Genomic DNA, 11,713 nt, shown 5'->3' with positions numbered 1-11,713 from the left:
GCCCCAGTTCACCCGGGGCAACCTAGGCTCCTCCTCTGTGTATGTGCGAGTGCAAAATGTGTTCATGCGTGTTTGTACTGTCTCCTTACTGCTGGGAAACTGTTGAAGGTCAAAGGGCAGGAAGTTGGCCACCTGCCTCTGTCACACTAAAAGTAACAGAGCAGAGAGAGGAAGTGGTAGCAGAAGTAAAACGTCACAACGAGATCATGTGAGTAAACGTATGTGCGCTGCAGACAAACACGAGCATCTCCCAAAGGAAGGTTCTCCTTCCCCAGTGCGGAACCCAGTTTGTCAGATACTTTGCGCTTGATTTAAGGAAATATCTTTTGTGCTCTTTCAGAGTCCCGCTGAATGACCCGGGACGGGCCTCTCTCTCTCTCCACACCAAAATATTTCCAAGGGGTGACAACCCTTCTCACTCCCTGCATAAATGTGCCAACCCAGGACGAGAGCATAGAAGGCCAGAGGGCAAAAAGGGAGTGAACCACCTGCTTCTGTCACACTGTCAGGATGAAGGCAGATGAGTGCAAATAGGGCGAGGTGCGTGTGTGTGGGGGCTCAGATTGGTTATATTGTGTAGGAGGGGTGGGGGGGGGGGGGACAGGTGGCACGCCGGGGAGAGCTGGCAAAAGCAACCTCAGGATTTATCACTCAGTGACAGTCACGGCTGGGCAGGGGACAGATGTTTTTGTTTACCCCAGGGAAACATCTGACTGGCCAACTGTAGCGTTAGATGAACCAGCGTCGCCGGCGCGGGATAGGCCTGGCGACAATGGAGGAAGAGGAGAAAGAGCGACAAAAATGGGAGAAGAAACGGGAGGATGCGCAGTTTGCCCCCCCCGAGGCACATGAGTAAGTTAGTTCATTTCACCGCAGCCCCTTCCTCCACCCAAACATTTGAAACTCATTTAGCCCGTGCTAACTGTTTTCATTTATATATGCAAAAAAACAACAACAGAGCTCTTACCGTGGGGTTATTGTAGGGCATTTCGGGGGTAATCATTTCCTTATCCGTATATATGTGTGTGTGTGTGTTTCAGTTGGAAATTTGAGAGCTGCCATTGGTAATATAGCCACTGCGCTCATCCCCAGAGCAATGGAAATGACCTTTAGGTTCAACCCTGAGTGAGGTCATGTCAGTGTTACCATGACTACTATCAGTGGACCGTACTGTTGCCAGCATTACCTCAGCTCCCTGGCATTGGTGGGGTCAGAAAACAGGCTGTGACCTCCACATGGTGACCAAACTCGACCGGGAACAAAAACACCACTGAGACAAACACCGCTATTGTGGTGTTGTTTATTTGCTGATAATGAAAAAACTTTAGCCGCTAAGAATAACACTCCAGGTAGATTTCTACGTTTATTTATAATCAAATTGTCGTCAGCGATTGCTACTGTGACAACGGTAGACGCGCAATAATGATTAGTTCTCAAGGCCATTTAAGTCGTGATTGAAGAATAATAAAACTGTGTTTTGCAAAGTAACCGAATTAGATATTGCAAAGCTGTCACATGCACGTTCTCTTCTTCAGTAGCGCATGCGAGTGTGTGCGCGTGTGTGCGCGTGTGTGAGAGCGGATCGAATACCTTTTGTAGTTTTTTGTAGTTCTCGTCCACCGTTCACTCGGAGCACTTGCCCATCTGCAGGTAAAAGAGAAGAAGGCAGATGTCTAGACACGGAGAATGACAAAGAAAACATGAACGGCGCCCCGTTAAAACCGCAATGTAAATCAGCGTAATACTTCAGAATCACAAGCCAGCAATACACTCTGCACAGATGAGAAACCTAATAGGGTGTCTTAATCACGTCAAGCTGAGATTCAATAATATATATCTCTTTACTATTTGTGGAATATGTTGGTCCACTCCCCTCCTGATAGGCCTCATTTAATAATGTTGTTCTGTTTCCTAATTAGCAGAAATGCAAAGTGTCTTTGTCACCTGTAGACAGCCAAGAGGGCTAATTTGGGCTTTTCACTAATTGCCACGGTAACGAGCCTCCTGCGCCTCCGCTGGGGGTGGGTGTGAGGCATGGCAGGAGGAGGACTGAAGTATGGAAGGATGGAGGGATGAAGACACAGCTCTCCTCGCCCGCGGCCGAGGTGTGAAAGAACACGGCAGGCCAACAGAACACAGCCTGGAGGAGTCCAACAGCAGGGAGTTGGGGACAGCCTGCGCTGTGAAAAAGCCCCAACACCCAGCTGAGTGGGAGGAGGATGCAGCTCTGGCCAGTTTTGGACTCTCAACTTTGATGAGGAGATGACTACATTGGACAGGATAATTACTGGACACTTTTCTGACACTGACACCTGTTATGTCCCCATCTGATTTAATGCTGGTTCACACACACACACACACAGTACACCTCAATGCTGCTCTTTCAGGGATAACACAACAGGCAATAACAGCCTGGCATGTATGAAAACTGTGTCTTAATGCATGTGTGTGTTTGTGTGTGTGTGTGTGTGTGTGCATTCAAATAACACTCAGATAACCCAAATTGAAATGTATATCATTATAATGAAGGTCTTTTATGTCACCGGGATACGGGATTACATTGGATTTCTTTTTCTTTGCCCGCTTTTGGGGATGGTATAGGCCACGTAAACTCTTCACGCGTGTGGCAATAAAAAGCTTTAATGGTGAAGAAAATGTGTATTCAAATTAATAAGCTGTCTAAATTGAATATATTGTGAGGCCTTCGGTTGTCTGTTACTACACAATATCATAGTAATTACTTCAGAGAACCCTCCCCTCCACAATGTGCCCTCAGTTGCGTGCTGAATTGGTTTACCTTGGACATTTTTGACAATCCTCAATGCACTGCATGTAAATATGTCCACGCAACCATTGGCATTTTTTCATCATGTTTAAATGATCGTCATTCAGGTGTGCTTGGTCGTCTTAAAAAAATAAACATTTCATTGTCAAAAGAGAGATGTACATTAATAACTGCATCATTTACATACGTTATTATTGTATTGTTATAAGGTTTTAAGGAGGATGGGGTTAGGTTAAAAAGAAAAAAAAATGCAAATGCATTGATAATAATTTCAAAAAGATTTTTTAATTTGCAGTATTTTTTTTATTTTTTATATTTCGCAGCAGATACAGTGTGGGAGCCGGAGGAGGAGGAGGTGAGGAGGGGGGGGGCACCTTGTCCGCACGCGGCTCTCGGGGGCGCGCTTTTTCGATGTGTACGTGCGTGAGAGAGAGAGAGAGAGAGAGAGAGAGAGAGAGAGAGAGAGAGAGAGAGAGTGTGAGCGAGTGTGTGTGTGAATGTGTGTGTGTGTGTGCGTGTGTGTGTGTGTGTGTGTGTGTGTGTGTGTGTGCCTGCTCTGCTGTTGCTGCCCTTTGATCCCTGCATTAGTGTTAGTTAGGGGCTCGGAGACACACTTGCACCGAGAGCGGCCATAGTCAAGACACGGCAACAACAACAGCGGCACCTCCTCCGCCCGGGTTCCCGTCTCTCTCTCCCCCCACCGCCGCCACCGCCACCGCCGCCACCACCACCACCACCACCACCACCACCACCACCACCAACCAACAATACACTTTAAACCGAGCGAAGCCAGGTGCACGACCGAGTCCCTGCCATCACCGGCGCCTCCGGTCTCAATGGGAAAAAACCTCTTCTACTCTTCTCCCCAAACGCGGACGAGAATGTGATTAAAAGCCGGGGGGGTAAAATGCCAAGGAGGAAGCAGGAGCAACCCAAGCGCCTGCCTTCACGTAAGTCGTCCGCTCGACGTGTGTGCGGGTTTTCACGGCTCTTCCCCCCCCCCTCCGCCCCCGGCCGCGTTTGGCGCAGTAGTTTCGGGGTTAAAGAGGTGAAAGAGACAAAAGACTCGGTGTAGGTTATTTCTCCCTTCTTCTTCTTCTTCTTCTTCTCTTCTTCTTCTTCTTCTTTTTTTTTTTTTTTTAGGTCCGACCGAGGCAGCCATGTTGTCGGCGGCGGGCAACGTTAGCGAGGCTGTGAGTGGGTAAACGATACGTGGCTTTTTATTAAGAGTACAATCGATAAAGGTCCGGTTCCGCTAACGGTCAGTTAGCGTATGTGTCGGTGGTGTGTATGTGTGTGTGAGTGTGTGTGTGTTAGCGCCATAACGTCCGACCGTTTTTCGCTAATATGTCCGCCTGCTTGGTCGCTTTTCGGGTAGAAAGGGGGAGGATCTGGGAGTCTGGCCGCAATAAAATGAAGGGTCAGTCGGATCAGACGAGCCAGAGTCTGGCTTCCCCCCCTAACCGTACACAAGTGTTCCTAGTTAGCAATAGCGCTATCTAGCAACGCTTGGTAAACTTCAATTTCCTCGGTTATGGACGTGTAAGTTTCGCCTAGGTAGTTTTTATTTATTATTTTGATTTTATTTTATTTTTTTTTATTTTCAGATGCGAATTCGTCTCTTCGTCGACTTAAAAAGAAAAAAAAAGTGCGGTGTGATTTTTTTTTTCTCCTCCTCTCCCTCTCTCTCGTTCTATGTGTCCCTCTCTCTCAAGCCCCAACGCATTCGTCCACCCCTCCCAGTCTACATGCGGGCTGTGTCAGAGCCATGGTCGGTCACCTGAAGTTCAGGGTTTTCACCCCCTTTTCGCAGTCATTCATTGCAGACGGACCGCGATCGATAACGCGGTCGGGGAGAGACGACGCGAACTTGATCGGAAATAACGTCGCGCAGAAGCACCCATCTGTGATATCTCAAAACCCTCCCACCTCAACGTGGTCGCCTTTGAGTCAAGATTCGTTGACTTAATGCATTTGACCCACCATATCTTTGGATGTGCGTTTTCTGCCTTATTCAGTCCTGATAATGAAGAGCTTGCAGTAACGCTCCTCGGCCTCCAGAGGGTTTGCTTGGATCCTTGCTGGCCAGTGACAATGATTAGTAAAGGAATTATCCAAGAGTGACATGCTGTCTTTCATGCTCTCCCTCCCCCCCAACACATGCATAGGCAAACTGCTCAATTAGTCATATTGGTATGCAGATGTACTGAATAATTGAGTGATTCATCTGTATATCAGCGATGGCTCGATGCATTTATCTTATGACACTATCCTTTTCATTTTCTTAAATGTCAGGCTGTGTCATCTGTTCAGCATAGCCAGATATGATCATAAGGCGCTCCGTGTTGTCGCTTGCTTGATTTAACGACATCTACTGTTCTCTGAAAGTCAAAGTGTTTGAGAGCTTCCTTCACCTGTCACAATGTGACATGTCAGGCTACATCATCCGGAGGCTTCATAGCTTAATACAATGGTTCTCTCGTTATTATTATTATTATTGTTATCATGATGGTGATTGTTTTTACCATTATTATTCGTTGGGATTCAGTGATCTATTCCTCTGGTGTTTGACCTAGGGTTGAACTTGGGAAATTGCAGTGGTTGTCTGGGAGGCACAGAGGTGCAGGCTAGGTGACGGTGGATGTAATGACTGAGTGCATCTGTGTGTGTGTGTGAGGGAGAGAGAGAGATTGAGAGATATTTGGACAGTGAGTTGACAGACTACATAAGAATGTCTGGGGAACCACTTTTTGATATTGTCCAGATTTAACATTTTTACACATGTGGAGCACAACAGGAACTGCCTGTGTCGGGTAGGTTCTGACTGAGGTGGTCAGAAATTTGGTCATACACAACAGTGATTGGATATGATTGCTTTAGGGTCAGATCTTATGTAAGCGGTTCCAGAATCATTTCATGGCTTCAGTTGGACAATGTGTCTGCATCCACGTAGTGGTTTGAAAAAACAAAACAATAGTTCACAATAGTTCTTGGGTTGGCATGATAAATGAACTCAATTTAGGAATTTTCAAAAAAAAAAAGGTTTGCATCAGGGTTAAATCAAAACATTTTTATACAAAGGTACCCCCATTTCAGCTAGACAGGAAAAACCCCGCTGCCTTCATTTAAGTGACCCTTCTTCTTCGCCCCCAGGTTAGTACATTCTTCCGGATACAGCCTTCACAGATTTAGTGTCAGGTCTGACTGATCCACTCTCACAGGTTTGAGCTAACAACTCCATAAGTTGTGGTTTGCCCTGCTTGTATGAGAAGTTAGACAGCAGACAGCAGATTAATGATCACACTTATGGAAGGATGCTTCTTTTATGAATTAATAAGTTGATTTTCCCCATTATTGTGCAAAATGGGTAGCTTGGAAAGAGTTGAGTGTCACATGAGATCCTTTATTGACACACCTGCAGAAAGTGGTGCATACCAGATATTTCATTTTGATACTGATTCTCTACATCTGTAACAACGCAATTTCTTAAATTTGAAGCATGGTCTGCTTATGGTTTAACAATAAAATACATTTGCTAAAAAAAATGAAAAATGCCATGTTTGCTATTTACTCACATGAACGTCAATGTGGGCTTGTTTGATGCCCGGAATGTATGTTAAGTGTTACATATATAAAATTCATACATACATACATACATATACAAAAGTAGTTACCGACATGTGGTATGCTAATATTCAAATTGTGACTTGGAGTTGAATGTTTTCTACCAGTCCTAAAATGTTTTAAGGGCTGTCTTCATGAGTTCGTAAGTGACAAAGACTGAAATACAACTTTCTTCAAACAAGACTTAAGCTGATGGAATGTAAGCGCTCAGATTTAAAGTGGGTGGTTTGCTTCTACGCTTCGGACAACTTGTGTTTCATAAAACTATCCAGTCAGGAGATAAAAGATGCATTTGGCTCAGCATCATCATTATGCTCCCTGGATCTGTCAAACAAGAACTCTCGTATTTTCCTTTTTCTGATTGTTTGGGCAAAGACACCAAAGCAAGATTGTGTCTACCTTTCATTTAATCCACTTGGTGATTGGGCGGCAGCAAAACTACACTTCATCCAAATTCTGTAATCATGCAGTCCTGTAGTGCTGAAGCACCGCTGTGCCTGTGTTCCTGGGTTTAAATGAAAGCCTTTTTTTTCTGATTTAAGAGTTGTTTCCCCCCACAGTCAACAAACTGTCACAGAAAAGTATAAATTTGTCAGAAGCTTTGCACGCTTTGTTTTGGATCTTCCCACTCTAGAGTGGAAGTGTCACCTCATGCCATTTGCTGTCAGTCTGTGTGTTTTCATTTTTCAGCCAACAACACTCTGGTGGTGTGCCAGCCAACAAGCACAATATCGAGCTTCAAATCTCTTCATGAAAAAGGGCAAACTCATACACTGGCTTTAAAGCTGGAGGTGCTTTATCTTAGCACAGACCTAGATATATGAGCTGTGGACGACGTTCGCTGTTCTATTGTTTGTGACACAGCTGGTTCGAGGAGACTATTCTCTAAGTGTGAGTGCAGGCCACCACTCACGTGTGAAAGTGAACATGCAACTAGTGTATTTGTGTGTGTGAGTTCACTAGCTGGTCATGGAGGTCACGCTACAGTATGGCGCCTTCGCTCTGACAAGTAAACATGACCTTTTGTTGCCACAATGAAAACCACCGGTCCTTATGACCTTGTGGTGTGTTTATATTTGGGTGATACAATTTATTTTTACTCCATATTAGAAATGGTGCTTCATTTGAATACTTAAAAAAAATGTAATTTCATAGATACTACATGAAAATCTGGTTTTTAAAATGTACATAAAAGTCTTTTTGTAAATGATCATCCTGAAACATTTAGCAAAACCGCCAGCACCCGTCCTGAAAATATTTCAATGTAAATGGCTGAAAATATTGAAAAAATATCGACCAAGTAAATGTCACTTTAGCCTTTATGGAGGAGCAATTTGAGTTGTGTTCCCTCTACATTTAAAAGAGTACAACTGTGAACATTTCCACTCAGAATTTAGCCATCCCGCCTCAGCCAATAGCCGACTGACTGGGTGGCTCTCTACCTAACTGTAATGGTGGGTCACTGGCTCTCTTCCACTTGCTATGATTATAATGACCTTGGTGGGTCTGGGGCTTGAAAACATTGGATTAGGGGGAAAGGAAAATGAGAGGAGGTTTCCATTTCGCTCTTGGCATAAAATTTATGGGGAACTTCTGCCAAGAATCCCCCACCCCACCACCGCTGCCACATCCCCCCCTCACGTTGATGGTCCTTGGGTGCTCTGGCTGTGTCGGCCGAGTGGAGCTCAAGCGAATAATGATACACAAGCTTTAACTTAGAAATGAATTAAAGGGCACGGAAAAGGTGCTGAATGCCGCACTCACCACACACTGTCACAGAGAGCATGGAAACCTGCTTTTAGTGAACATTCATATTCATTGGCAGAGCTGCGCTCGGCCCTTTGTGTTTTAATTTACAGTAACTAAAGACACGGAGTCTGATGTGAATTAGCAATGAAAAGTTAGTTGGGGACGGTTTAATGGGCCCTGTTTCAAATAAATATAGCCAGGCCTCTCGATGTGGATCAATACTTTAACATAAATGTTAACCTTATTTGCTAAATGGGAACGCACGCAGAGAGCAAGGTGGTTCATCATTTTAGCAGAATGTTTCTGTTTATATCGCTTTAATGACATCCCGCTAATGAATCTGTGCTCTGTGTTTAAATCTAAGTCTACAAAAACATGTGATAAAAAGATCTTCTCAAAGTTACTGGAATTGCTTACCACATTTCACACAGCATTTTTGTGACAAATGAGAACTTGGTGTAGAATTGTTAATTATGTTAAGTGATTGAAAACTAATGCAGTGTTTATAATTAAATTCCAGTCTCCCTTTGTTTTCCACAGTACTCCATTTTTATTCCTTTTGTTCTGTTTTTTTTCATGTTGATAAGGTGAAATTTTGGAACCAGCTGACTACAGGCACAGTAATGGAAAAGTACTTTCACGAAGACAACATTGGTGGCAGTCGAAGCACGCGAAAGTATTTTGCCTCAGATTTCTCTTGTCAGCAAAGTCATTTTTTTTAATGCCCCTTCACGAGCCATTAATGCTTCTAATAGATATGTAGCTCTTAATAACAAGCAATTTTCTTAATAGAAAGCTGATTTTTAATACAGTGCTATAAAGGTAAATAAATACAGCTGTAAGTGTTTAATTTTGTAGGTTTTTAAGGGGATTTTCATGGCAAGCAAATAGTTTGGTGGTATGAAAATGCATATGCTGTCCAGCCTGAGAGCTCACGAGTTTTTTGTTTAATGCAATGGTAGCACAGCGCGCCGTAGGTCATTGAATATTATGTCACAAATAATTATACAAAAATAAACAAATAATTTTTTGTTGTTTTTGAAAGGAATGCAAAAGAAACGAAAGATTAAGCTTGTAGTGGCTCTTTTGAAACAAAAACTAAAGGTAGGGGGAAAAAATAAAATCCAAGTAATTGCCATATGCTACTTTCTGCAGAAAAACGGCATTTGCAAACCAAAGTAGATTCTGTGGTTGAGATGGTAGTTACCTCCCAATTTGATACTATTAAAATTCTTGGGTGATTACTTGAAATACAAGAGATTTATTAGTGCAATTCATTGTGATTTCTGTCTTGCTTTTATAAAACTGAACCGTGGAAAAAGTTTGAAACATGAGCTGAAGGAGATTTTATTTGGCAAAAATGAATTGAAGAAAATTAAAGTTCTGATTTTTCTAGAGCCTTTTCACATAGGAATATGGAAACTGCCCTTGCAAAATTCAGGACTATGTGGAAAAGTGGTAAATTTGACCTAAAAAAAATTAAAGGGTACATGCTTTCCTATTTACGTCCCCGCAAGCGATAAGAAAAATTGCTGTTCATACAATAAACAAAATGCTCCAGTCAATAGTAGTTTTAAAGCAGTGTATTCATTTTTAATATGCGGCAGAATACTAACGATGTTAAATCGTAAATTTCAAATGTTTATAGTTTACCCAGTGTTTAAACTATAATTTCAGACAAAGCATTTTGTGCATTTATCTGAGAATTAGAAGAAATGAATGCGGTGCATCAATCCTTACGTGACTATTGCCAAGTTTAAAAAGTATCGGGAAAGCCCACACATGTAACGTTGTAAATAAGTGTTTACATTTCACCTCAAAATAAGTTCACTTTAATAAGCGGGGAGGGAGAAACTAACAGTTTTTTTCTCAGAAATGAAACGTATGTATTGGAAAGTAATAACGAATCATTGTCCTGAGGGCTAGTTCTTCCAGTCTGTGTTTCCCCCTGTTGTATGTGTCAGCTTTGTAAAACACATTTTAGTTCTTCACACCTTAATTTTGTTCCATGTGTACCAAAAATACTATGTAAATTAAATGGGGCAATATTACAAAGGTTGAATAATCCAGGTGAAAGGGTTAGAATTTAGCCATGCTTGATAATTTTAGTAGTTGCACGCTGTGGAAATGTAAAATTTCCTCATATGTCTGTGATCCAATTATTTCAAGGCGCCTTAGCCGATGATCGTCTGCAGCACGAAATCGGGCAACGGACGTTATCCCAATGTCCTCAGCACACTACCTGTCTGTCTGCCTGGTCTCAATCAGAACCCCTCTATGTGGAATGGAAGTGCCTCAGCCTTGGTAACGATTTTTTCCCGTGTTGACAAGTCACAACATGGAGATCTACAGCTCGGAGAGCAGCCCTTTGGCTACGCAAAGCCCTGCTTGCACTGAGTAATAGCAATCTCACAGGAGTAGCAGGCTTTCAGCTGGCAGCAGTTCATACGGAACGGCTTGCCGGTGCAGCTGGGAAAGACCGAGCAGAGTGGAGAGGGAGAGAAGAGCTGGTGGTGGTAGCAGTGGAGATGGAGGGAGGGAGGAAGTGGAGAGGAAGAGCTGTTAAGAGCTTTGGGCGGTTTCTCTGTTGTTGTACCACACAAGTGCATCCAGGCCCTGCAGGACAAGCCTTTAACAGGCATGAGGGATGGAGAGCATGAGAGAAGAGGAGGAGGCAGCAGCAGCAACAGCAGCAGCAGTGGAGGAGGTGGTCTAGGGAGATGAAACTGGCCAGTCGTGCCAGACGACTGCTCTAAACAAGAATGTGATTTAATATTTCAGTCTTGTCTCGCATTTTTTTTTACCCATAGAAAGAGATTGAAATGTCAATTTTGGAGAAATTAAACAAACTTTGCCGATCACATTGTGTTCGGTGCATGTGTAACTAGTGCATGTAAGTGCGCTGGAAAGCTTTTGGCTTTTGGATTGCACCTGATGTTACTCGTTTGCATCTGGATCCCGCTTTCATTAACTGTCCCCTGACCTACTGATTAAGCATATTGTACATATACTATCTACGGAAGTGTGTTTGAAATGAGATTATATATTGTAAGCAATCAGTACATGCATACATTTCTAGGGGGACTTAAAATGGCTGCTGGCCAATACGTTGATCTTTGTCACCCTCACTGAAAGCACTCTATTCCATGCAGTGCTATGAGATGACCTCACTTCCTGTGTGGGTAGAAGAGGGCAGAAGGCATCTTACACACACACACACACACACACACACACACACACACACACACAAACACACACACAGGGACTTTCTTTCCAATCCAGTCTGGCTCTAGTTAGACCTTAATGCACTAGTCAGGGTAACCTCTTTCTCCTCTTGGTGAGAAACAGTTTCCACATTTAGGCAGTCAAGGGCAAGGCAAAGGCTAATATCTTTAACTAGCCAGACTCACATCTGTGAGTCTGCAGCTTTTTGGTACGTAAGGTCAGTTTTACAGAGAGATTAGCAGTACAGCAGTATCGGTGGGATGGAGGGGGGAGCGGGCTTGTTACAGACACAGGGTTGTAGGACCATAAGGCTATGGCAGCTCTCTAGGG

The 11,713-nt window shown here is 43.4% G+C and overlaps 1 protein-coding gene across 1 annotated transcript in view; it reads left to right on the top strand.

Moving 5' to 3' along the window:
• Positions 1 to 3,365: 3,365 nt before the first annotated feature.
• Positions 3,366 to 11,713, top strand: part of znf827 (zinc finger protein 827) — a 69,225-nt gene continuing 60,877 nt past the window's right edge. Inside the window, exon 1 of the mRNA XM_086157364.1 lies at positions 3,366 to 3,735. Within this exon, the coding sequence (XP_086013490.1) occupies positions 3,693 to 3,735 (43 nt within the window). The 5' untranslated portion in view covers positions 3,366 to 3,692. The remainder of the gene's footprint in view (positions 3,736 to 11,713) is intronic.

Source organism: Fistularia commersonii, chromosome 12, assembly GCF_037954325.1.
Source record: "Fistularia commersonii isolate RoL2024-O1a breed Wild chromosome 12, RoL_Fcom_v1.0, whole genome shotgun sequence".
NCBI classification, from domain to species: Eukaryota; Metazoa; Chordata; class Actinopteri; order Syngnathiformes; family Fistulariidae; genus Fistularia; species Fistularia commersonii.
The sequence above is the reverse complement of the archived record's forward strand: the minus strand, read 5'-3'. Positions and strand labels throughout refer to the sequence as shown.